Source organism: Thalassophryne amazonica, chromosome 12 (genome assembly GCF_902500255.1).
Source record: "Thalassophryne amazonica chromosome 12, fThaAma1.1, whole genome shotgun sequence".
Classification (NCBI taxonomy): Eukaryota; Metazoa; Chordata; class Actinopteri; order Batrachoidiformes; family Batrachoididae; genus Thalassophryne; species Thalassophryne amazonica.
The window spans coordinates 84,470,481-84,498,439 of record NC_047114.1 but is presented as its reverse complement, the minus strand read 5'-3'; the positions used below and the strand labels follow the sequence as shown (position 1 = coordinate 84,498,439).

Below are 27,959 nucleotides of genomic sequence, written 5' to 3'. Positions count from 1 at the left end.
CCATGATCTCTGGTATGTGATAAATTAGCCTGACATCATAGTATGAAAACATGCCCATATCATGATGCTTGCTCCACCACGCTTCACTGTCCTCACAGTGTACTGTGGCTTGGATTCAGATTTTGGGGGTCGTCTGGCAAACTGTCTGCAGCCACTAGACGCAAAAAGAACAATCTTGTTTTCATCAGTCCACTAAATGTTGTGCCATTTCTCTTTGGGCCAGTCACTGTTCTGTTTGGGAAATTGTAACTGCCTCAGCAACAACTATGGGACTTTGCGGGAGCCTGCCCATAGTTTGGCTTCACATAGTCATCTTCTAATTATTACAGTACTTACAGGTAACTTTAGACCTTTGATCACCCTGGAGCTGATCATTGGCTGAGTCTTTGCCATTCTGCATATTCTTAGATGCATTTGAATGTCTGTTTTCTGTTTTCTTCCACGCCTTTCCGGTTTTGTTGCCATTTTAAAGCATTTGAGATCATTTTCGCTGAGCAGCCTATCATTTTCTGCACTTCTTTATATGTTTTCCCCTCTCCAATCAACTTTGGAGAGGTTGATTGTTCTTCCAAACAATGTCTGGAATGACCCATTTTACTAGTTTTTCAGAGAGAAATGCACGATAACCAGCATGTGCAACATTTGCTGCCTTCGTCCTTAAATTAGGGCCACCTGTAAGGGTGTAATAAGGGTCACAGAAAGAAAAATGCAGGCACTACTATTTATTTGAACTGCCTCATATTCCTTTTTCTTCATTTTCTCTAAAATGTAATAAATTTGATAAAAGTTTTTCTTCACGTGTTGATATGGAATAGAATGTGCCGTTTTCCCAATGCATTTGCATGTATGGAAATGAAATTACATCAGTGCTGCACATTTTGAATGATAATGTGTTTAACGTGCATCTCCTCTGTGTGGTTTTGTGTCTTCAGACAGCAGAAGGCCTACTTGGCGACACAAGGTCCCCTGGCCGAGACCACTGAGGACTTCTGGAGAATGTTGTGGGAGCACAACTCCACCATCGTGGTCATGCTGACTAAGCTACGAGAGATGGGACGGGTAATGTTCACATACTGACCGTACAGAAGTGCAGCACCCATAACAGCCATAAAGCCACACACTCCCACGACATTAATTCTCCTGGAACATTACCACGTGATGTTCATGTCTTGTTTTCTCCATTGTTGTTGTGTTTATGTGCCCGTCTTGTTTTGCTGTAGCTCAGGGGTACACACTGTTTTTGTTTCCTGTGCAACACTCAAATGGGTGGCAGTAGATTTAAGGCGGTACTCACTTTACGATGATGACCCACTGTGCAGCTCTGTGTCCTCCCCCCTTTTGATAACAGCAGTATCTTGTGCTTGCTGGCGGAGGAATCCGAACGGCTTGCGGTAACAATTTTCAACAAATGAAAAATGCAGGAGGCTGAAAAACATTTTCCAGATTGCTGGAGGTGCATCCATTCCCTCAGGAGACACTGGATCAACAGATAAGCAGGCCTGGTGTCTCTTAAACATGTCAGCCAGTGTTCCGTTTCCAAATTTAGTCTCGCTTGTTCTGCGGCCATGTTGAAGGATCAAAAACCTTAAAAAGGTTCACGAGAGCCCAGAGATTGATATCCTGGTCTCACACCTCTGCATTAAAGCTCTCAGAACATCACTTTTATCTCCTTGCATCAGTACGTGTGACTGCTTCATCTGTAGCTGAATTCATCTTTGCGGTGACCCCGTGCCAGCTGCTCTTCCTGCAGGCTGAGGGGAGCTGAGCTGCAAAATAATCCCCAAAACATGCATGACAGTAAGAAACCCGTAAAACAGCTTGTGCAGATGTGCTATGGATTACTCATGTCATTTCTAGCCAGTAGGTCTTAATGGCTGTTCCTCCATGCACAACGCAAAACAACCCTAAGTGGTGGTTTCAGTTTTCACACCCAGCATCCACGTCCTTTAAATCAGAAGTACACTTCCTGTCCTTTGTGGACCCACCGGCGTGTTGGTCTTGAAGTGAGGTGTGGTCAGGTACGTTGCTGTTGTGTGTGAAGCAGAAAGCCATTATACCATAGACCAGCAAAAACCTGGTCTAAACGCAAGCGCAGTCCTGGGTTTGATTCCAACCTTGTGTTTTTGGTGTGGGTTTTGCTTGTTCTCATGGTGCATGGGTTCCCTGTTTCCTCTCATCCAGTGAGTGCTGGAAATGGTTCCAGAAAAAGAATAAATGACTATTTAGATGCACGTTACATAAGCTGTAATAGAGCTCTGTAAACAACAGCTTAATCAGTAATGGATCCCGGCCTTGACTGGGGACGTAACCTGTGACCCGTCCAGGAATAAGCATTGACACCAGTGGGCCTCAGGGCCTGGATGGGACTTAGGTCTTCTTAGGCCTGGGCGATATATTGATTTTATCGATTCATTCAAGTTTTTTGTTGCAGACGATTTAAAAAATTAAAAAATTAATTTTTTTCTCCTCTTGCTGCGGCACACCTTTATGTCCCCAGGACCTTCAATAGCTCCCCCCTCCCCTCCCATTTCCCTCACACAATAACAAACATGGCTAACCGCTAATGAAGCGCGAGTTTCGTTAGTGGTTTGGGATTGCTGCGACAGACGTGGAACAAGTGACTGCACGCTGCAAAGTTTGTCTAAAGCCCATTGCAACAAAACGCAGCCGCACAACAAACTTATTCCAGCATCTAAAACAGAGGCATCCAGCTGCGTGGGAGAAATGCCACACTTTATGAGGGGAACAAGAGCGCAAACCCCCGCTAAAAAGCAGCTTACTCTGGTGGAATCATTTACCCAAATGTATTTTTAAATCAGAAGAACAGTTGGAGCTTCAGTTCCAGGAGGTAAGTAGGGGTTACTTTTGTTAAATTTTGATAAAATAAAAGCAAAACTTGTTTTGAGTTATCTCTGTCACTTGTACTAAATGTTTTCTTTAAAAAAGTAAAGGGGGGGTGTAATGGAAAAAATTGAAAGTTTATTTTTTCTGGGAAAAAAAAAAAAGATTTTATTTTTAGGCCAAATCGCCCAGGCCTGTTCTTCTTACATAAGCAGGTTCAAGATGCATGTCCACCTTGCTTGACAGTTGTAACAAATGAAAGAACGATGTACAAAAAAGTCTAGAAATGAAAACAGTAATAACAAAAATGTCAGCGATGGTCTGTGGTAAAAAGTTTGACTGCCGCCAAAAAGACTGGGTTTCAATTCCTGCTGAAGCAGCCTGTCTCTGCTTTACGACAAGAAGCTTCCTCTGTATTGTCCCAGTCCACCCAGCTGTAAATGATTTCGGGAATTGGCTGAAGAAGTTTACCTGTGATGGGCTGGCGTCCTGTCCAGGGAGAGTCATTCATCCACTACATCACTACATGCTATATCTGGGGATAACACCAATTCTCTAAGCAAAATATAGGCCTAAACTGGAATCTAGATATCTGTGATAACTTCCTGTGCTGTAGGCTATGCCTACGTGGGACCAAGATGGAGACATTCTCCATTTTCCAAAGGGAACATAGACATGACAAGCAACCTTTTTCCACTGAGAACAGTAAGCAGCCTGATGTATCCAGGGGAAGAATATTAGACTTTAGTGATTATTTGATGCAACCGGTTCGTTGATTTCAGCAAAACTTCACACAGCGGAAGCACATCAATTGAAGATGTGTATAATTCAAAAATAATTCAGATTAAACATCTCCCAGAGGAGATAATTGTACTTCTGTTTGGGTTTTATTTTTTTAAGACATATTTGTCAGTTAAATGTACTGTATAAGCAGATCTGTTGGGCTCTTGAATATAGATTTGGTATTTCATAAGAAAAGATTTACTACCACTGACACATAATAGAGTACTGAAGTGTGATGTCATGTATCCACAACAGTGGTTCTGTACTACTGTGTCACAATGGTCATTTTGTGCTTTGAAGATCAATCTGAGTGCAATGTGCTGACTTATTCCATCATACTGTACACTGGCAATGGATTTAAGATTTAAGATATCTATTGTATCGATCATCAGTTTGGTGTTGCAATATGAACTTAAGGGCCTTTCACACTGAATACGTCAGATGCGTCACATGCGTCAAAAATCGGTCTAAAAAGTAGTAGATGGTTCTCGACCGGAAAAAGGTGCTTTGCCTCAAGTGGAGGAGTTTAAGTATCTCGGGGTCTTGTTCACAAGCGAGGGACGGATGGAGTGTGAGATCGACAGACGGATCGGTGCAGCATCTGCAGTGATGCGGTCGCTGTATCGGACCGTCATGGTGAAGAGAGAGTTGAGTAGGGGGCAAAGCTCTCAATTTACCGATCGATCTACGTTCCGATCTTCACCTATGGTCATGAGATTTGGCTCATGACCGAAAGAACGAGATCGCGAGTACAAGCGGCCGAGATGAGTTTCCTCCGCAGGGTGGCTGGGCGCTCCCTTAGAGATAGGGTGAGGAGCTTGGTCACTCGGGAGGAGCTCGGAGTCGAGCCGCTGCTCCTCCACGTCGAAAGGAGCCAGTTGAGGTGGCTCGGGCATCTTTTCCGGATGCCCCCTGGACGCCTCGCTGGAGAGGTGTTCCGGGCATGTCCTATCGGGAGGAGGCCCCGGGGAAGACCCAGGACAAGCTGGAGGGACTACGTCTCTCGGCTGGCTTGGGAACGCCTTGGGGTTCCCCCGGAGGAGCTGGGGGAGGTGTGTGTGGATCGGAAGGTCTGGGCGACTTTGCTTGAGCTGCTGCCCCCGTGACCCGACTCCGGATAAAGCGGAAGAAAATGGATGGATGGATGGATGAATGGATGGATAAAATAGTTGCTGTTGAAAGAGCCTTTTATTCAGAAGCAGGTGATGTTATGTTGGATTCTCGGGACCAGATGAAGGTCTCTTCTGCAGCTTTGAACTCTGGTGGCGTTGCTGAAGACACTTTTGTCCTATTTTGAAGAGCAGAGATGTTTTCTTTCGACTGGACTTCGTGGTGTTCAGTTCATCTATGGAGGTTTGGTTGTCTGCACAGCAAATGTTCCTGATTGGGACAAATAAAAATATTTCTTTAAATATAAAGAAACACTAAACAGTTTATATATAAAAAAGGAAAAAAAAAACGGGAAAAAACGCCCGAAAAAATAAGTTATTTAAAGTTAAGCTTTTGTGGTGTCTGAAAAAAGCTGTAGCTTTATTTGGTGAAAATAAAAAAGACTGAACCATTTAGAAATTAAAGCGTTCACTCAGAGCAACTGTGCTAAAAGGCTATGCTAACATTAGCCGATCATTAAACCTTCACAGTAGTTCAGTAAACGTCACGTTTTATTTTTACATTATTCTCACCTCGATAAAGCTGCAGAACTAAACTCCGTTGGTCAAACTGGGACTTCGCATATATCCAAAAAGTGGGAGATTTTGGACTGAATGGGTTGGCACCCCGGCTGCCTGCCTCGCTCTGCCCAGTGATGATGCCTGAAGGCCGGCTTCTCTGTGCGGGTCGGCCCACTGTCGCGGTTTGATCGATATCCCACTAAGTCGTCAGTCCTCCCTCGGTCGGCGTCACTCCGAAAAGTAGCTGAAAAAAGCTTCTCCCAGCAGGGTGATGGGAGAATCGTTCTACTGCTGTTTTTTAAAGCTTTTTTGTGGTTCAGGTGACCCAAATTCAAGATGGCGATCGCTGCACTCTTTTTAGGTTGTGGAAACAGCCAGAGTGTGATGTGGCAATCTCCGCCCCCTTGCCGCTTCTGAAGCGACACGTCTGACGTCATGTGTCGGATGCGTTAAAAACGCATCTTTACGGACTGGAAAGCGTTGATGGATTGGCCTGAAGTATGCAGTGTGAAAGGCCCATTAGTTCACGCCCGGAGCGGTTCCAGACAACCTCAGCTGTTCACAAAGTTTCCTACACTGGCGTTATGCAGCAAAAGCAGAGCGGAGAGCCGTCACTTTTACCACCCAGTCGCCGACTCACTACAGATCACAAATATACGTATCGAGCTATTTATACGAGTGGAGCACCGAACAGCAGCAAGAAGCTCACTCTTATGGCAGATAAAGGCACAAACCGGAAATGGCACAAAAAAATCTCCCCAGTGGAGAAAAAGCCACAAACCAGATAACATTGTCATAAAAAGCCACAAACCGATGGTAGACAAAGCTGCAAACTGGAAAAGGTGTGAAATTTTTCGATCCACCATCATCAAAAGGCTTTTTGCTTAACAATTCCCTTATCAGTCCTTTAGAGCAGCCGTTGTTTTTGAGGGTGTTTGTCAGGAAAATGATCATTTCTCTACGTTGATTGCAGACCCTCTCAAAGCCATTTAAAAATGTCAATCGTGAGTCACTTTTGTGCAGATTAAAGCCACTAACTGGGACTCTGTCTTGTTGCTGCGCGGCTGTCTGCCGAGTCAAGTTAGAGCTGAGCCAGAATTAATAACTTCAGAGCGAATCACCGTTTTAAGTCAAATGACATTTCTTTCCAAACGTTGCAAAACAAACAATAAACTACAATTGACTAAAATGTGTTTTTCTTCCCAAAATGAGACGTTCTGCATTCCTTATGAATTACATTGAAGCTGACGTGCAGCACAGCCGGCTGAGCTCAGCTCAGAGGTATGGAGTGACATTCATGCCATTGTCTGAAAGTAAATGCTTTTGACAGACACTACAGATTTTGTTTATTTCTGTTTATGTCCAGAGATCAAGGATCCAGTGACCAGTGTCATATTTATTTACTTTAAGACTCAATAAAATGTTTTTGACATATGAAACCTGTAAGCCTACTTTTAGTACACAGAAAATTCACAAGAGGTATCGATAAGGGAATCGATAAGGAATCGGCAGAATCAATAATGGCATTGATATCGATAAAATTTTATCAATACCCCTCTCTAGACCTAAATGGCATGGTGAGATGCTGAAGAGCTTCGCTCATTCATGTCCGCAACATATATTAAAAAATGATATAACGTGCTCTCAGCATTTATCTTTTAGCATTTAGCATGAAACTCAGAACAGCTGTGAGCCGCAAGGACATAAACTGAGGACCCAACAACAGAACCAGCAGCAACACTCACCACAACTTTGTAACTTCTTTCTTTTATGTGACGCTAGCAGAATTCCTCACCGTCACTTGGAAAATATTTACAGCTTTCCACAATTAAATTTTCTTGATGTATGTGGTTTTGGCTCATTTAAAAAAAAAAAGGCTGTTCTCAACGCGTTCATTTTAACAGGAGCAACTGTTTGTATAAAACCAGCCCAGCGGTTGTCACGGAGCTGTGACGTCATCACTTCGGAACTCTATGCATGCAAGCAACTGCCACGGCAGAGTGGGAAGTGCCCCCCCCCCCCCCAAAAAAACAAAACAAAACAAAACACAGACCTACTGGCTGCTGTTGAAAATTATGTCACACTCGCATTTGTCCCACTGTCAACATTTAGCATCATCTCTTCCCAGGTCATCGTAACCCTGAGAGAACAGAAAAACTTTTAGCTACTCTTTTAGCAGATGTCATTAGTTCGTTTTGTCCATAAAATTGCATCAAAGTAGCTTCAGCCTGCTTCAGCTTTTCTGGGTTTGAGGATAAAAACTCTTCAGAAAGCCGTGCTGGATGACCTGAGAGATCTCACTGCTCTGTAGTAGACTCAGTCCGCAGGGTCAAGGACATACATATGGCTGCTGTTTCGGAGTGTGCACGTACATTGGACATGCACAGGTACTGTGTGTCTGTGTGCGCTCTCTACGTTAGCTTCATTTAAAAGGTTTTGGTGCAGATAAACATTGTCATTGCAGGGGGTTGGACCTCCCTCGAATGCCTACAGGGACCAATAAGGAAAGGATTTTGCGAAATGAGGTCCACCTCTGTCACGCCCATGTTGAGTTTTATAAAAACTGTTTGTGTCCATTGCCGGGCTTTTGAACGAGTGGATCTCGTCTGTGAGAGAGGCTCTTCAGGGTCCAGGCCTGATTTTTTCACTGTGACTTTGAATAAATTTAAAACTGCGGGATAGTTCGAGTTTGTACTTTGTGGGGGGCAGAGTTACAGAAAGAGCTGGGTGAAATAGTGTGTTGTTTTTGTGTTTTTTCCCAGTCATTTTATTTTGAAGTGATTTCAATTTAATGCACCAAACAGTACACCTAGAAAATTATTATTATTATTGTTGTTGTTGTTTTAACTAAAATAAGCTTTATAAAAGATTTTCTATTGCTGAACGAGGGCCCGTATATGACTGCTTTGCAGTCCTAGTTATTATTATTATTATTATTGTTGTTGTTAAACTAAAATAAGCTTTATAAAAGATTTTCTGTTGCGGACGAGGGCCCGTATATGACTGCTTTGCAGTCCTAGTTATTATTATTGTTGTTGTTGTTTTAACTAAAATAAGTTTTATAAAAGATGTTCTGTTGCGGAGTGAGGGCCCGTATATGACTGCTTTGCAGTCCTAGTTATTATTGTTGTTGTTGTTTTAACTAAAATAAGTTTTATAAAAGATTTTCTGTTGCGGAACGAGGGCCCGTATATGACTGCTTTGCAGTCCTAGTTATTATTGTTGTTGTTGTTTTAACTAAAATAAGTTTTATAAAAGATTTTCTGTTGCGGAATGAGGGCCCGTATATGACTGCTTTGTAGTCCTAGTTATTATTATTATTGTTGTTGTTTTAACTAAAATAAGTTTTATAAAAGATTTTCTGTTGCGGAGTGAGGGCCCGTATATGACTGCTTTGCAGTCCTAGTTATTATTGTTGTTGTTTTAACTAAAATAAGTTTTATAAAAGATTTTCTGTTGCGGAACGAGGGCCCGTATATGACTGCTTTGCAGTCCTAGGTATTATTATTGTTGTTGTTGTTTTAACTAAAATAAGTTTTATAAAAGATTTTCTGTTGCTTAACGATGGCCCGTATATGACTGCTTTGCAGTCCTAGTTATTATTGTTGTTGTTTTAACTAAAATAAGTTTTATAAAAGATTTTCTGTTGCGGAATGAGGGCCCGTATATGACTGCTTTGTAGTCCTAGTTATTATTATTATTGTTGTTGTTGTTTTAACTAAAATAAGTTTTATAAAAGATTTTCTGTTGCGGAACGAGGGCCCGTATATAACTGCTTTGCAGTCCTAGTTATTATTATTATTGTTGTTGTTAACTAAAATAAGCTTTATAAAAGATTTTCTGTTGGCACAGTAATGAAGAAAAACACATCAAGCACAACATTATGGATTTATAAATAAACATAAGTAAAATGATGTATTTACTGATAGACATAACTATATACACAAGTAAAATAAAATGCATCATTTTTAGGTGGTCTGCAGTTAATAGGAAAATCAGGTTGTATTGAATTAGGTTTTCACCATTACTTACTTTATTATTGATTATGGCTGTCTTAGTGTTGTTGTGTACCAACCAGGTGGTCCACCTACTAAGAAATCAAGGTTGTTGTTTTGGTTGGTTGTTTGTTTTGGAGGGGTAACCATGGTGGTCACCAAACTGATGCTTTGGAAATGAAAATGATGAAACAAGTTCATTTGAAGCTATATGTAACTTCAAAGTCACATTTACTTTGAGAAAAATAGAGAAGGATGAAAAGGAAATCTGAAATTCTTTCTGGAGGTATGACTGCGTTATTTGACTAATAGAGGTAATTCTGTGATGAAACTGTCTCTCACTGACCAGCACATCTGCTCCTAATTTCCAGTATCCACTAAGAAAGCAGCATGTGGCAGGCAGGCATATGGGGGCGTTACATAAGCAAAACAGCATTGCTTTTTCAGTTGATCTGGTGCATCAACGTTCACCAGATTTTAATCAGTATGTCCTCGTTATATGCTTTCTTCAATTTGGAAATGTACAGGATGGTAGCATGTATTATTTTTGAGTTAACATGTTAAGAAGGTGTAGGGGGTGGACTCATTCTGTCTGTCTGTCTGTCTGTCTGTTCACCCACAGGTGTTTTACACAGTGAATGCCTATATAGGAATTTTAAAATTATATTTTTAACCTGATCATTAATTAGTTCCTTTAATGAAATGGAAAACAAACATCTGCCGATTTATTTATTTTAGCACAGGGATGTTTGTACATTTAGTCCATTGATTAAGAGGAGAAAAAAAATCAAAGACTGCAGTTTTTTGTTTTTGTTTCTAAATGGTATGGTGCATGAATGTTCTGCACAGTACTGCCGTTCTCTGATCTTAATGCTTTTGTGTTCCTGCAGGAAAAGTGCCATCAGTACTGGCCAGCAGAGCGCTCAGCCAGGTACCAGTACTTTGTGGTGGATCCGATGGCCGAGTACAACATGCCTCAGTACATCCTCCGAGAGTTCAAAGTCACAGATGCCAGGGTACGACCTGATTTGCTGTGTGTGTGTGTGTGTGTGGCTTTGATTGGCGTTTTATGCCCGCACAGCCACCCAACCCAAATCCACCTCAAACTTCACATTTCTCTGCAGATGCACAGACTTCAGCGTGTAAAATTAAACCAAGGGTAATTTTGAGTCCGACATGATTAGAACAAATCCCATGATATTTCTCTTGGCAGGCTGAGATGAAGTGAAAGTGCTATCAAACATGTTTACCCGGATTTAGCAGCAGTTTGCTCTCTCTGTCGGTACGTGTGTGTTTCTGCATCTGTGTGAAAATGCATGAAAAGTGCCGCCTGCCATCCCTGAGGCCCAGCGCTGGATCGCCCCATGCAGCAGCGCTTTCAGTGCACTATAAATACACTTCACTGTCATCATAAGGCTCACAGAGGCAGGAGCAGTCTAATCCTGCATACACCCGGCGTATATGTAGCAACCTAGAGGTGGATTCGAAATAAACTCAAACCGCGCACACGTCAACACGTCACGTTTCTGTCTGCTGCTCGTCAGCGTTGCCTCTCCTGCTGGATTTCCCTCCTGCTGGGTTTTTTAGTGTAGTCCTAATGTGTCCCAGCTGCAAGGTGGATGATTAGATGGTGAGAGTGAAAAGCGGAAGGGCACTTGTGGAGCGGGATTTCAAAACTTTTTAGTTTCTTTCAGTGCACAGAAAGGGCAAAGAGAGGGGCTGGAAGCATAAACTGCAAAGTTCAACAGGGAGCTGGTTGGTCATAGAGAGATCTCAGATATCTCTTTCAGGCAAAGAGATGGGGAAGCAACACTCTAGAGATTCCCTGTCAAGACCCTTAATTCCCAAATTGCTCCCGGTGTGCGGTTGAATGTGTGGCATTATTGTAAAGCGCTTTGAGTGTCTACATGGGCTAGAACAGCTCTGTAGAGATCCAGTAGAGATCCCCCCCCCCCCATGCTGACGGTGGCGCAACTCAGGGTTGCTGCGTGACCTTCACCCACTTGCCTCATTTCAGATAACGGACTTCTTCAGATTTTTTGCACATAAACAGTGTCAAATGTGTATGTGCTGTCTTTAATTCTGATGTGTGCCATTATTACAGTAAACAAATAATAATTGTGGACTAATTGCTGTCTGAGGTAACTGGAGTGTAAACATAATTTCTCCACTGTGAGATCAATAAAGTATATCTCATCTCTCAAATAGACGCTGCAGTACAGACCCGCGGTTGTGCGCTGTGCACCAGGCTGCTGTCCACCTGTAATGCACCAGACCAGCTAGAACCAAACCAAGGGTTCCTGGACAGCCACCTCTGTGCTCCTCGCTGGCTCCGCAGCTCGCTGGCTTTATTTCTTCTGCAGCTTTAAACACACACCGCAATCCCACTTTTAACTTTATGTTTGTCTGTTCATTTCTGCAAAATCGCTCTTTTGCGTGCGCGCTGCTGTCCATTCATTTACAGCCACCTCTGTGCTCCTTCTCAATGGCTTCTTTTCCATCCGTGGCTTGCTGGCTTTATTTTTTCCCTGGCTTTAAACACAGTCATTTTCAGACAGTCATTTTCACACTGTGATCCCACTTTTAACTTTGTGTTCATCTGTTTATTTCTGTAAAATCACTCTTTTGTGCGAGGTGCCATTCTGCATATACACAATGAGGTGGCTGCTTTAATTATATACACCCGTGGATCACTTTCAAATGTATATATTTCTTTATTTCTTCCGCAGCTTACAAGTCACCGTGATACAACTTTTAACTTTGTGTTATGTCTTCAAAATCGGTCTTTTGCGCGCTCTTCTTCTGTGTTGCTGCACAGCTCTGCGCTGCTTCTCGCGGCTTCACAGGAGTTATTTCTTCCACGGCTTTAAACACACATCCACTTTCACGCAGTTATCCAAATTTTAACTTTGTGTTCGTCCAAAATTGACTGAAAAATCACTCTTTTGTGAGCTGGCATTCTGCCTAAATGCTTGTTTGGAGCGTGATGAGTCACTGCCTCAGTGCGCACACACAGCGGATGTGATCCATTAACAAGATATTAAATCAACCATAGACATACTTTTACAGCTAGAAACTGTTTTATCAAGCTATAAAAACATTAAAAATAGTTACCTTAAGCTGTTCAAAATACATTCCACATGGAGCAAGAAAGAGAGGAAAAAAGCGTCCAGATGAAACAGTCCTCTGTGATTCCAGAAGTGATTAGAGGTGCTTTCAGCATCCAAGGTTTGGCAGAAAATGATTAATCCACTACAAAATCATTATTTTATATACAGCATCCAGCGCACAGAGCAGGTGGAATTGTGTGCACAAGAGGGCAGCCGCTCCAAAAACAGCCTCTCATGTCCTGCGCAGCCTCATAAGCACCACGCAAATGCCTCCAAGTCGTCGTAGTAACTCGTACACAAACTGCTCCATGCTGTTGTTGCTAAATTTTGAACATCTTAAAATTAGCGCCACGCTCAGAGAGGAGCCTCATTAACTGAAGATAATGCCTGTAAGAGCCACTAAGAGCGACTATTCTCCCACAGTAGTTGAAGAAACCCTCTCGTAGCAAAGAAAACATGCTGTGTGGCTCATTATTCATCCTTCATTAGGCTCTACGTGTCTGTTTTCTGTTTGTTAAATAAACTCATGCTCCATATTTCCCTGCCCCTTAGGATGGCCAGTCCAGAACAATCCGCCAGTTTCAGTTTACTGACTGGCCCGAGCAAGGAGTGCCCAAAACCGGAGAAGGCTTCATCGATTTCATCGGCCAAGTGCACAAAACCAAGGAGCAGTTTGGGCAGGACGGACCAATCACTGTACATTGCAGGTGAGCTGGAACATTACGGAGTGAAGTCTGTCTGGTTGTTCAGACCAACGGAAAAAGCAGATCAGAATTCTTGGAAAGGGTGGGGGGGAGTTTGTTTGTTTGTTTCAGCAGAGAGCAAAAAAAAACAAACAAACATATGATGCAATCCTGAATTGATCTGATCTCGTCCTCCTGTTTACCAAAGTTATCGCTCACTTTACCTTTAATCATGATGGAAAAAGAAAGCCGGTTCCTCCCGTATCATGATGTCAACGCTGAAGCTCACGTTCCTCATAACGACACCTAGTGGTTCTGACAAACATTTGCTCTGCGATGACATTAAGTCAGAGTTTGTTCATGGTGTGTGGACACGATGAGTTGCTGCACACTGATCTTTATAACGCGATCCCATGTACTGAACCACACCGACGGCTTTCTTCAGATTTTTCACAATGTATTTACTGACGCACTATAATTCATGCTCAGTGTTTGTGATGAAAATGTAACAAGTGGTCTTCGTGTGCTACCCCAGTGCCGGGGTGGGCCGGACCGGGGTCTTCATCACACTCAGCATCGTGCTGGAGAGGATGAGGTACGAAGGTGTGGTTGACCTCTTCCAGACAGTGAAGACACTCCGCACGCAGCGGCCTGCCATGGTACAGACTGAGGTAAGGAATCACTTACCCAAAAGGGCCCATATGGAATTTAAAAAAAAACTGACTGAATGTTTGCCAGTGTGTTGTGCAGAATTATTACACTGTGACATCATGCAGCATTATTACAAAGTAACATTGGCTGACAGTATTAAAGGACTGAATTTATCGCAGGACAGTCACATCTGCTGCTGTTATGCACAGTGTCACATTAATGAAGAGTATTGAGCAACCAGCCTAGAAAAAAAAATAAAAAAAATGACACTTTGCAGATGGTTAATTGATTAAATCCTAAAGATGAATTGGAGCAGATATCAGGTTCTTATGAAATGAGTCATCTCACATCAAATAGCTTTGTGTGTTTTATCATCAAAAAAAAAAAACAAAAAAAAAAAAACTTGGGTTTCCTGACTGAAATATGAGCAGTGAAATGGTTTTTCCCAGCAAAGAGAGGAGGATTAACTGTGTGTCAGATACACCGCTGAGAAATCTTGGCTGCTTTTTAGACATATAACTCATAGCTCAGGATGCGTCGTACTGAAGATTTGCACAACTCAATTTCAAGATGGGAAATATTTGTTTTTACCAACCTATTTTTATTTGGGCATCCACAAGGTAACTGTCAGTTGTGTTGTCATTAAAATCCCTTCAGTTAAAGTTAGAATTGTGATCATACTAAATGTGAATGTTTGCATAAAGTGACACTGTACCTCTTAGTCAGTGTCCAAAATCTCAATTTATGGTACTGGCCTGAATGTAAGACGAGTGCCTGGAAATACTTCAAAAAAAGGGGGGGGGGTTGTCTTGTAATCACGGACTAGTCTGCATGTCAACACAACAGTCATTTTTTTTCCCCATCTTATACTAAAGGATTATTAACAGAGCGTGAAGTTTGTATGTGAAAAATATCAGACTGAGGTGTTGACAGTACAGACTGAGCATCAGTGAGGTCTGTGCGAAAAACACAGAGGTCTGATAATCCCATTCAGACCGAGATGCAAGGTTAATAATTTATTTATTATATGGCTATTATATATAAAAACGCAAACCTACAGTTTTGGGCTCGTTCTGACCTGTTCGCTTCACTTCCATGAAGATGTTACTAACAGGTACCTGGTAAGCTTTCAACCTGTGTTTTTTCCGATGCTGTTTCAATATTTATGGAGTATGTTCATGTCCGATGTCCATGTATGTTAAAATATCACTCTGGAAATCAGACAATCAATCAATCAATCAATCAATTTTATTTATATAGCGCCAAATCACAACAAACAGTTGCCCCAAGGCACTTTATATTGTAAGGCAAGGCCATACAATAATTACGTAAAAACCCCAACGGTCAAAACGACCCCCTGTGAGCAAGCACTTGGCGACAGTGGGAAGGAAAAACTCCCTTTTAACAGGAAGAAACCTCCAGCAGAACCAGGCTCAGGGAGGGGCAGTCTTCTGCTGGGACTGGTTGGGGCTGAGGGAGAGAACCAGGAAAAAGACATGCTGTGGAGGGGATCAGAGCGCGTGTAGCATCATAGCCATAAACTAATACTTTTTATTAACAATCATCCACAGACTCTAATAATAGGCAAAAGTCACTATGTGAGGTCACCCCTTTGAGTCTTGTCTGCTTAAGGTTTCTTCCTCAAATCATCAGAGGGAGTTTTTTTCTTCCTCAAATCATCAGAGGGAGTTTTTTTTCTTACCACTGTCATCTGTGTGCTTGCTCTGGGGGCTGGTAACGTTAGATCTGACTTGTGTGAAGCGTCTTGAGGCAGCTTTGTTGTGATTTGGCGCTATACGAGGTCTGTTAGAAAAGTATCCGACCTTATTATTTTTTCAAAAACCATATGGATTTGAATCACGTGTGATTGCGTCAGACAAGCTTGAACCCTCGCGCGCATGCGTGAGTTTTTCCACGCCTGTCGGTTGCGTCATTCGCCTGTGAGCAGGCTTTGAGTAAGGAGTGGTCCAGCCCCCTCGGCGGATTTTCATTGTTTGGGCTTTTTTTCCATCAGAATTTTTTCAGAAACTGTTAAGAGACTGGAACCTGGAAACCATTCGAAAAATTTATCTAGCTTTCAGTGAAAATTTTACGGGCTTCACAGAGAATAAGGACTGTTACTACAGCTTTAAGGACGGCTTTAAGGACGCTCGGCGCGCCGCGCTCCGTGCTGCCATCGAGAGCCACAAACCACCGGATCATTTCTAAACGGATGGCTCTGTGGATCCAAGACCGTCGTGTGCACTTTCTCTGGTTATCACAAGAGCTGGACATCAGCCATTTTCCAGTAGATTTCACTTTTAACAAGAGATTTTGTCATGGAAAGCCGAGCGGAGGCTTCGCACGTCACGACCGATTTGCTGATGGAGCGAGACAAAGGAACACCTCCGTTTTGGTCTCACAGGACGGCTTTGAGATGGCGTTCAGACAGCTGTCGGTGGTCTTTCCATCGAGTGATTATCCGGGAAATTGTGGATGTGCCTGAACATGCCAGAACATGTCCCGTGAGGCTTCATCACGGCCTTGCTGTGCGCCATGAGGCACCGCCGTGACGCGCAGAATTCCTCCGCACGTCTGTCTCAATGTGCCGAAAAAGTGCTGATGTCCACGTCTTTTCACAGTTCCTGTGCTAGTCAGACGACGTCCCGGATAAAACACAGCGTCCAGTTTGGAAATGAACGGCACATTCCACTGTTACAGGAGTTTTTGTCATGGAAAGAGGAGCGGAGGCTTTGAAAATTTTAACGGCTGATGAGAGATTTTGGTCTGGTAGTGTCGCCGTAAGGACGGCCCACGGTGCCTGACGGCGATCTGCGCTTCGAGGCGGCAGCGTCTCGCCGTTTCAAGTTGAAAACTTCCACATTTCAGGCTCTGTTGACCCAGTAAGTCGTCAGAGAACAGAGAACTTTCAGAAGAAGTCGGCATGTGGAGTTTATTCGGACATTCCATTGTTAACGGACATTTTGTAATGAAAGAACATGCGGGCAGAGTCGCATGTCGGGCCGGACCTGACCGCGGGGGGTCGCGACAGGAAAAACACCTCCGTTGGAAACCGTAACGGGCAAGTTGGAACATGCCCAAGCTGTTAAACAATTTCTCAGATACTCACTTGTTGAAAGCCATCAAAAGCCGCCTGAATTTTACAAATGGTTTTCAACACGGAGGTGTTTTTCATGTCGCGGCGCACACAGATTCGCCGAGTCATCACGGAAACGACTCGGCGAATTTGCGCGCACGTCTTTCATTAAAAAATGTCCTTAAACAGTGGAATGTCCGCATAAAGTCCTCATGCCGGCCTCTTCTGAATCTTCTCTGTTCTCTCACGACGTCCTGGGTGAATTAAGCCTTAAATTAGGATGTTTTCAGGTCGAAACAGGCCGACGACGGCGCCTGGAAGTGCTGCGCGATGTCCCGCTCCGTGGGAAGTCCTTACACTGACAGAAACACCCCATAATCTCTCATCAGCCGTTAAACTTTTCACCGAAAACCAGCTTAATTTCTCCAATAGTGTCCACTCGGATATTCCTCACAGGTCCAGAAAAAATTTTGATAAAGCAACGCGCGCCGTCTCGAGCAGAGTGTAAAACAAAGGAATTCAGCCAAGAGGGCTGAACTACATGTCACTCAAGGCCTGCCCACAGGGAAATGACGTCACCGACACGCGTGAAAAAACTCACGCATGTGCACGAGGGTTCAAGCATGATTGGTGTAATCGCACGTCATTCAAATCCATATAGTTAAAAAAAATAAATAAAAGTGTCGGTTTATTATCTAATAGACCTCATATATATGAAATAAATTGAATTGAGGTACAGTTGCCACAATCACTCAACTACACAACTTTAACAAGATCACCCCAGGAACCAGCATAAACCATTTACACATAATTTAACAAATCACAATTATTGGCCATCATTTACATTTTTGATGGATTGACATGAGGATTACACTGTTTCTGTAATCTAGCATCTGTCTCTCTCTCTCTCGCACTCACTCACACACACACACACAGACGTGTTTTTATTAGCATTATTTTCAAATAAAAGCATTTCCTTTTTCATAAAACAGCATCAAGTCTGCAGAAAGAATTTCTCCAAAATTGTTTCTTGAATTGGGGGCAGATGGTGTCTGATAGAATCAAGACTTTCTTATATTTGTGCCAGTACAGTATTTCTTATTTTGGAGAAAACCAATGAGTTTTTATTATGTCATAAATGAGAAGGAGCAATTTTAAAAACATTAAGCTACATCAGTCTCAGAAGGTATTGGGGGGGGGGGGGGGGTACATGAAACAGACTAATTATAATGCTGTCGTTTTTGGAAATTTTATCAGACTAGATGTGAGATTTAATGATGCATCTAACTGTTAATGAAAGAAGTAATCTTAAAAAGAAATTGCAGTTGGAATGAATTGCTGCTTATTGATGTTGTATATGAATTAATGAATGAATAATTTTATTCAAGTGTCATGCACACATGTGCCCAGCCCACAATGGGCTTATAAAACACTAAAAGAAACAACAACAAAGTGAAGACAACCATCAGCTGTTGCACAATAAAAGGACAATAACAAAGTAAACTGGGCTACAGGTCAGGTGGATACAGAGTTTTCAGTCTCAAAGTCCAAGCTTTATCCACAAACGCTGCCACACTGAAAACCTCGTTTTCAAACAGCCAACCCAACATGTCGCCATCAGCCAACCAAAATAAATCAGGATTTTTACACTGGATTTTTTTAAACATTGCAGCACTCCTGCTCTAAACTGGGCACACGGTATAAGTGAAGAAGCATCTTGTTTTGGAAAGTGCACAAAAGTTAATAAATGAGATCGACACTGTAGTGACACAGAAGAGTAATAAGCGGAACCCAGTGCACCATGAATGCACACATTCCCGCTGACAGTTCCTCTTCTTCTTTTCCAGGACCAGTACCAGTTGTGCTACAGGGCGGCGCTGGAGTACCTCGGGAGCTTTGACCACTATGCAACATAACCACTTCCGCTGAGCAGCCACCCTGGTCCGACCTCTCAGGAGTGTGCCAAGTGTACCATCTCAGCCAACATCCACTCACTTGACCCCCAAACCTGACCCCTCCAAACTCGGGGCACCAAAAGGGACGTGCTCGCAGACCCGGACACGGGTTCCAACTAATCCCGCAACAAAGATCCACAACGAGACTTAGCGACCACACAAGATTTTTGCTTTAAAAAAAAAAAGATGATGATGATGATGATGAAAACAAGCATTGCTCCGACACATGACTCTTGTACAGATGAGTCCATGTAGACCGGCAGCGCGCCAGCGCGCTCTGTCGAAGCCAAACCTCCGATTGTCCAAGGCTACTGGTAGCACTAAGAGAGAACTTTTTTTTTTTTTAAAGTGCATATTATCACTCATTATTTTCAAATGTTATTATTTAGTATATCTTTTTTAATAATCGTTTTAACAGCAGACATTTCGCGGCCCAGCTTTAGGTGCGCATTACGTTCGTACTTGGTACGCTGTTTGTTTTTTTTTGTTGTTGTTTTTTACTTTTGTTCGATAGGGTACTTTAGCACAAGGGACATGTATTTTTAACACGTTCCAGTACTAATTCAGGAGGACCACTGTTCTCTGAGCTGCTGTCAGTTTTCTTTTGTGTCACAGCATTATTTTGTTCACAGTACTTTTAATGTACATTGTTTTGTTCTTAATCAGTTCACCAAATCAAGAATGGCCTTTTTCACCTGCCATTTCCAACAACAGCAACAAAATCAGAACACACACCTGATAAAAAACAGTGGAAGCTACTTAAAACTCTAAATTGAATGAGGTAATGGGACTAAATCAAGTGTACAGAAGCACATGATTTCTATCTTCTTTTTTTTTTCTTTTTTTTCATCGGACGTCTGTGGTGTTGAGGACTTCACGCTCCACAACGGAGAGCTTACCTGAGGAACACAGACTTTTATACCCAAAGGGTAGCTGGCAGTCACCTCCCTGATCTCTGAATTTAATTGCTCTTCAAGTCCCCCCCGTCTCCTCGCTGCCCGTTAGCCTGCTGGCGCAAACGCAGGTCACGTGGGCGGAGGAGGTACGCCATCAGCGCTGGCACCTGTACAGAATCAACCATTCCTACCAGAGGGGGAAGAGACTCAGCTCTTTAGACTGAAACGTGATATTATTTTATACAGAAATATAACTATAAATATATATATATATATATAAAATTATGATTGATTATATATATATGTACAATTACACATAGATATATATATATATATATATATATATATATATATATACACACACAGCTTCAGAAATATATGGTTAAAGGGGTAAATTCTGCTGATGTAACAACTGTAGCGACGGCGCAGCGGTCATGGTGTCCTACAACGTGTATTATTGGAAACACCGTCGTATCTACTGTACAACCATAGTAACTTCCACAGAGAAACACCACAACCACCCGTCCCGCCCATCACTGCTGAGACGACTCCTCAGCGTGAGCCGTCGCGCCACTCAAGCACACACGTTCTCTGACAGCCTGCTGAGAGGAGTGTCTTAAGGCGGTGGTGGGGGGGGGACTTGAAAAAGCTGAAAGATAAACACAGTGTTCATTTTTATCTTGTGAATGCTTAGTGCTGTAGGGGTTCGATCTGTTGTACACACAGTCTGTTTTCTATTTGTTGATAAAGAACTGGAATTTAAAAAGAAACTTAATGAAAAAAAATTGATGTTAATAAAGTTAAATAATTGGGTTTTTGTACAAATTGTGTTGTTTGATTTCATATTGATTCCTGAACCTGAATCAACATGACAAAGTGTTTTTTATTACCTCCACCAAAGGATTTAGAGGAGGTTGTTTTCACCCCTGTTTGTTTGTCTGTCTGTTTGTGAACAGCCTGGAGTCCAAAATTTTTCATATACCATTATTACATTTTTACTTGAGATTCATATCCAGACAGACAAGGATTGATTCAATTTTCAGGGTCAAAGATCAAAGGAAAAATCTTGGAAAATTGGAAAAATCCCTATCCTTTAACATTGAATACATTTTGGTTCGGTTAATTTGGTTAATTTTGATGCATACACTAAAGTGTGTCCAAATGTTTGACTGGTAGTTGTCAACACAAAAAAAGGAACTTCATTTTACTTATGTGATATACTATATACGTGTCTGCCACCTGCTGGATATGTTCAAGTTTGTTGCAAGGAATGATTACATTGATTGCATAAATTAGGGGTAGGTGTGGTTGAAGTTGCATTTAGCTTTTTTTTTTTTTTTCTTTTTTTTTGCACAGCCTTGGTCACCACTGTGCATTATTATCCAGATGTGTATTTGTGTTTTTGCTACAAGATCTGACTACCCAGTGCCCACTACTACATAATTACCCCCCCACCAAGATAAAAACTCTGGTGCCACCACTGTACCTCCACATGTCAGACCTGGGTTCGCAAACAAAGTGAGCTCGTTCAACACAGTACTGCATCTGTCAAGCACCGCTCTGCTTCCAGCAGTGCTGCAGCTTCCCTGCCAGCTGCAAAACACCTCCACACTCTCCACCCGGCTGCTTGTTTAGCCTTTAATCTCCACCGCCTGCACAGCGTCACTCACCTGTTAGCTGTGACTGTATGTAACCGTCACTCCCCAAAAACCTGTCTGTGCAAGCTGTGTGCTGTGGGGAGTGATGACCTCATCAAAAGCTGCACAACCAGGCTAATTTCTCCAAAGGTGCATGACCTGGTGTATCACAAGCCGGCGACCGAGCAGATATTTAGAGGGGCTGTAATGTTTTGATCTTGGGCTCAAGTGATTCCCAACATACAAAATCACTGAATGCATTATTCTGTTAATCTAATCTTCATCAGGGAACAGTTGATCTGTTTCAAACACGGGGTTGCTGAGTAATTTAAGACTACTACAAGGAAAGGAAAGGAAAGCGCTTTGATTCCCGAAGCATCAATACACATCTGAGCCATGTCACTGTGGACACAAACGAGTATCAGGGAAGTGTTACGGCGGCAGCAGCGGTCACCCCTGTGTCATTTTATCTCCATTTGCTGACAGTGCTGCCGTTTATTCCACACTTTCTGCTTTTGTGCCGTCGCTCTTACATCAAGTTCAATGTCATGTTTGCTTCTAAAGCCAGCGAATGATGAGATCATCGAAGTTGCAGGAGGCTCTGCACCATTTCCTTCATTCATCAGCACCTTACACACCAGCACTGAGCGCACGGCCATGTGTGTTGGTGCGTGAGGCACAGTGAGGCTCGCCAGCAGCCCACACAGCCGGATTAATCACTGACTGTCATCGTCACACAACAGTAAATAAACACCTTTTGCCGAGAGGCGATGACTGGCTGTGTAGAACACGCAAAAGGTTGTGTTTTGGAAATGAATCCGAGCTGGCGATAATGCCAACATATGGGAGGAATACTGGAACGCAAACAGAGATGGAGAAACAATGCCACATGCTTTTATTTAACTAATAGATTTGTTTACACAATGAGGGCCACTGCAATGGGATTGTTAAAGAAAATAAATAAAACAATGTGAAATGTGTGTTTCGGAGCTGTAGAGCACATGCCTGTTCACATTTTACAACCCCAAATCCCAAAAAGTTGGAATAGTATGGAAAAGGCAAATAAAAAAACAATAATTAAAAAAGATTCTAACATTTACAATGACTCACACTTCATTGCAAACAGTGTCAAACCAAGATTTATGTATTTTTTCTGCTCATCTTTGATGTGTTAATGCATCCATTCCTGCATTTTAGGCTCACAACACACTTAAAAACAAGTTGCACTGCTAAAACATTTAGCACTTCGTTGTGCTGCCACTCTTTAGAACACTTAAAATACATTTTGGCACTGAGGATGCCAAGTGATGAAGCATTTCAGGTGATATTTTGTCGTATTCTTCCTGCAAACGCGTCTGAAGGTGTGCAACAATACGGGGTTGTTGTCACTGCATTTTTTTTTTTGTTTGTTTCAGAGTTCTTCACTGGGACAGGTGGGGACAGCAGGCAGGCCAGTCCAACAGCAACACTGTTTGTGAACAGCCTGGATGGTCCTTTTGTCTTTGGTCTGGAGCACATGGCATCCATTTCTTCCGAAAAAGATCTGGAATAATGATTTGTCTGACCACAATGCACATTTCCACTGTGTGATGGTAGAACCCAGATGCCCCCGAGCCCAGAGAAGTCGACGCCACTTCTCGAGACATCAACATTAGCTTTCTTTTTTCCCCACAGTTAAGTGGTGTCTGTAAATGTAACTCTATATTGTAGTGTTTGACAAAGGTTTCTCAAAGTAGGCCCTTGCCCATATGGTTATATCAGCCATTGATGAATCACGATTATTCTTACATGGTCATCTGAGGGATTGGACCTCACGGTTGTTTAAGCATGTACCCTTCAGAATCAGAATCCTTTTATTGTCATTTTACAGTGTATGCAGCACAAAGTATAACGAAATTTAAAAAAAAAAGTAGCAGCACTCTTTTCAGTGCAGTGGTTGATGATAAATAAAGGACAGAATTGAAAGAGAATAGAATAATAATAATAAAGGAAAGCAAAAAACTGTATATAAACATGCAAAAGTACAAGGATGTGCAAAAAACTGTACACGATATACAAAAATACGAGGATGAGCAAAGATGTACAACACTAAATGCAAATATAAAAAAGAATTCCATAGAGAGGAACATTATATTTGCACACGAGGAAAAAAATTGCACAGTTCTATATCTGTTTTATAAATTCCTTTTTGGTGGCGTTCAGGGCAATAACGGCTCTTGGATAAAAGCTGTTCCTCAGTCTGTCTGTCCGTGCCTTTATTGCCCCATAACGCCTTCCTGAGGGTAACAGTCAGAAAAGGTGGTGTTCGGACTGGGCGGAGTCTCTGCTGATGTTGTGAGCTCTCCTGAGGCAGCTGGAGTTGTAGATGTCCTCCAGAGAAGGGAGGGGGCAACCGTTCAGTTTCTGGGCTGTGTTAACGACCCTCTGAAGTGCCTTCCTCTTCACAGCGGTGCAGCTGCAGAACCACAGTGTGATTCCACAGCTCAGCACCAACTCCACCGAGCACCGTTAGAAACAATAGTTTGGTTGACAGGTCGCTCCTCCTGAGTAGTTTCAGGAAGAACAACCTCTGCTGTGCCTTCCCCAGGAGCGCAGTGGAGTTAGCAGTCCATGACAGATCCTCTCCAATGAGGGTGCCCAGAAACTACAAGACTTGCACCCTCTCCACCAGGTCCCCATTAATCTTGACTGGCTGCAGATCTGGTTACACCTCCTAAAGTCAACAATCAGTTCTTTTGACTTGGCAGTGTTAGGGGTAAGGTTATTGATGGTACACCAGTCTGACAGACGCCCTCCTGTATGCAGTCTCATCTCCCCCTGAGATGTCACCACCGTAGTGTCATCTGTGAACTTGATGATGGAGTTGCTCGCATGGATGGGGGTGCAGTCGTGTGTAGAGGATGTAGAGTAGGGGCTGAGCACACAGCCCTGTGGAGAATCAGTGCTGGTCCTCAATGCTGGGGATAGGTGGGTTCCTACTCTCACCCTCTGGGAGCGGTCAGTCAAAAAGTCTATAATCCACACGCAGATGTTCTCAGAGAGGCCCAGGTCCCCCAGCTTGCTCACCAGCCTGCTAGGTATGATTGTATTAAATGCCAAGCTAAAGTCTAGGAAGAGAACCTTGCGTAGCTCCCTCTGTGTTCCATGTGAGTCAACGTGGTGTGTAGAGCAGTGGTGATGGCATCCTCTGTCGACCTATTTGCTCTGTAGGCAAACTGGTGGGAGTCCAGTGTGGATTCTGATTCTGACAAACTGGAGATCCTCTGCGCATCTCTGATCCTCAAAGACTCAGCCTTTCGTGGATACTGCATTTGACTCAAATCACGATTACAGTTGACTGTTGACATCACCTGATGTTGCAGGTACGAAATATTGGAATGAATGTATGTTAACAAATTAAGTTGACCACGCAAACCCCAACCTGAGTTTGTACTGCAATTAAACAGAAGTCAAAGTAAATACAACCCCTGGCAAAATTTATGGAATCACCGGCCTCGGAGGATGTTCATTTAGTTGTTTAATTTTGTAGAAAAAAAGCAGATCACAGACATGACACAAAACTAAAGTCATTTCAAATGGCAACTTTCTGGTTTTAAGAAACACTATAAGAAATCAGGAAAAAAATTGTGGCAGTCAGTAACGGTTAGTTTTTTAGACCAACCAGAGGGAAAAAAATATGGAATCACTCAATTCTGAGGAAAAAATTATGGAATCATGAAAAACAAAAGAACGCTACAACACATCGCTAGTATTTTGTTGCACCACCTCTGGCTTTTATAACAGCTTGCAGTCTCTGAGGCATGGACTTAATGAGTGAGAAACAGTACTCTTCATCAATCTGGCTCCAACTTTCTCTGATTGCTGTTGCCAGATCAGCTTTGCAGGTTGGAGCCTTGTCATGGATCATTTTCTTCAACTTCCACCAAAGGTTTTCAGTTGAATTAAGATCCGGACTATTTGCAGGCCATGACATTGACCCTATGTGTCTTTTTGCAAGGAATGTTTTCACAGTTTTTGCTCTATGGCAAGATGCATTATCATCTTGAAAAATGATTTCATCATCCCCAAACATCCTTTCAATTGATGGGATAAGAAAAGTGTCCAAAATATCAACGTAAACTTGTGCATTTATTGATGATGTAATGACAGCCATCTCCCCAGTGCCTTTACCTGACATGCAGCCCCATATCATCAATGACTGTGGAAATTTACATGTTCTCTTCAGGCAGTCATCTTTATAAATCTCATTGGAACAGCACCAAACAAAGTTCCAGCATCATCACCTTGCCCAATGCAGATTCGAGATTCATCACTGAATATGACTTTCATCCAGTCATCCACAGTCCACCATTGTTTTACCTTAGCCCATTGTAACCTTGTTTTATTCTGTTTAGGTGTCAATGATGGCTTTTGTTTAGCTTTTCTGTATGTAAATCCCATTTCCTTTAGGTGGTTTCTTACAGTTCGGTCACAGACATTGACTCCAGTTTCCTCCCATTCGTTCCTCATTTGTTTTGTTGTGCATTTTTTATTTTTGAGACATATTGCTTTAAGTTTTCTGTCTTACGCTTTGATGTCTTCCTTGGTCTACCAGTATGTTTGCCTTTAACAACCTTCCCATGTTGTTTGTATTTGGTCCAGAGTTTAGACACAGCTGACTGTGAACAACCAACATCTTTTGCAACATTGCGTGATGATTTACCCTCTTTTAAAAGTTTGATAATCCTCTCCTTTTTTTCAATTGACATCTCTCGTGTTGGAGCCATGATTCATGTCAGTCCACTTGGTGCAACAGCTCTCCAAGGTGTGATCACTCCTTTTTAGATGCAGACTAATGAGCAGATCTGATTTGATGCAGGTGTTAGTTTTGGGGATGAAAATTTACAGGGTGATTCCATAATTTATTCCTCAGAATTGAGTGAGTCCATATTTTTTTCCCTCTGCTTGGTCTAAAAAAGTAACCGTTACTGACTGCCACAATTATTTTTCCTGATTTTTTATAGTGTTCCTTAAAGCCAGAAAGTTGCCATTTGAAATGACTTTAGTTTTGTGTCATGTCTGTGATCTGCTTTTTTCCTACAAAATTAAACAACTGAATGAACATCCTCCGAGGTCGGTGATTCCATAATTATTGCCAGGGGTTGTATAAGTTGTATAAATCCAAGGTGGATCTGCATGTTGATTTGGCACAGGTTTTACGCCGGATGCCCTTCCTGACGCAACTCCACATTACATGGAGAAATGTGGCAGGGGTAGGATTTGAACCCAGAACCTTCCGAACTGAAACCAAGCGCATTAACCACTTGGCCACCACCCCTTTTACTATTGTTTATAAATTAATGAAATGTCAAATGACTAGGCATGGCCCAGCATGAGATTTGAATGGTATGATAACCGTGGGGAAAAATACCGTGGTTTCACGGTATTATGTATAGCTTTAAAATGTGCTTTAACAACATTATGGCTTTTGCATATGAAGCACGCGTGATTCAGGTGCACTAATTGACGCGTTGTCTACCGCTACAAGCACTATACCACTGATAACTTTAGAGAAAATACCAAAATGATAGTCTCTCTTTTAGACATGTAGCATCTGTCCCGTGGGAAACATGACTTACTGGCTTTGGGAGAAATGTGGCTGGAATAAGGTCCGGAACTCTGGACGCTCAATACTTGGCCCAGCTTCACCAACAAAGTGCTTGGAATAGATGTATTTGTCCTTCTTGACATGTATGTGGGAGAAATTTGGTCGACCACAAGCACAACTCGAATCCACCGCTTGTACTTCTCAGTGGTTTCAAAGATGGGATAAAGTTTACTCCTTCCATGTAATGAATTGTGGGTATCTTGAATCGCTCAGAGTCCGACACAGGCCATAGCTACGGCGCTTTGTTACCACCATTTTTTGGCTTGAAGGGCTATTCCGCGGAAAATAAAATGAAAAAGCCGACTTGGTCCTTTCAGACGGAGGGAAAAGTTCAGTGCAGGCTTCACCTCCTTCAGCCATGATGCAGAGCTAGCTAACATTAGCTGCCTGTTTGTAAACAGAGACAGAGGTGCGCGCCTCCGCTCTGCCTGACAAGAATTCTCATAACCCACTGATACCGTATATAACAGAAAATTTTAGTGGTTTTGATACCGAGGCTTTTTCATTCCGTATACCATGAAACTGGTTATTAGCCCATGACAAGGATCTATTTTCACTGTTATATAAAACAAATAAATGACCCCTGCGCAGGTTACAACTTAATCACATACGTAAGTTCAGCTGACTGCAAATCTTGGTGAAATAAGAAAATAGTGCACCTAGTGCACTAATAGTGGTTCATACATAACTAACTACATTGATATGGAGAATTACCCAATTTGAAGGGTAATGAAAACCCGCCAACAGTGTCACTTTGATCCCCATCCCGTTCCCCCAAGAAGAAAATCCTCTGGAGCCGCCATTGTCTTTGTCTCTTCTGGTAGAAACATGGGATCCCATTTGACTTGGCGCCCCTGAACTCCAACCCAAGAAAGCCAATGTGTTTATTCTTCGGCTGCCTAACAGGAGGAGGATCCACCGTCCACATGGCTGTCAGAAAGTCCTGAAGACAAACCGACCTCCGACCCCCAGCTATCAGCACTTAGGAAAATCCTACTTTAGTCTGGATTCCAGC

General features: G+C 42.5%; 1 protein-coding gene across 1 annotated transcript in view; it reads left to right on the top strand.

Moving 5' to 3' along the window:
• LOC117521706 (receptor-type tyrosine-protein phosphatase F-like) overlaps window positions 1-20,481 on the top strand; it is a 535,666-nt gene extending 515,185 nt beyond the window's left edge. The window contains exons 33-37 of the mRNA XM_034183049.1: window positions 933-1,059; window positions 10,180-10,305; window positions 12,952-13,106; window positions 13,618-13,753; window positions 18,657-20,481. Of these exons, the coding sequence (XP_034038940.1) occupies window positions 933-1,059; window positions 10,180-10,305; window positions 12,952-13,106; window positions 13,618-13,753; window positions 18,657-18,725 (613 nt within the window). The 3' untranslated portion in view covers window positions 18,726-20,481. The remainder of the gene's footprint in view (window positions 1-932; window positions 1,060-10,179; window positions 10,306-12,951; window positions 13,107-13,617; window positions 13,754-18,656) is intronic.
• The last annotated feature ends 7,478 nt before the right edge of the window (window positions 20,482-27,959 follow it).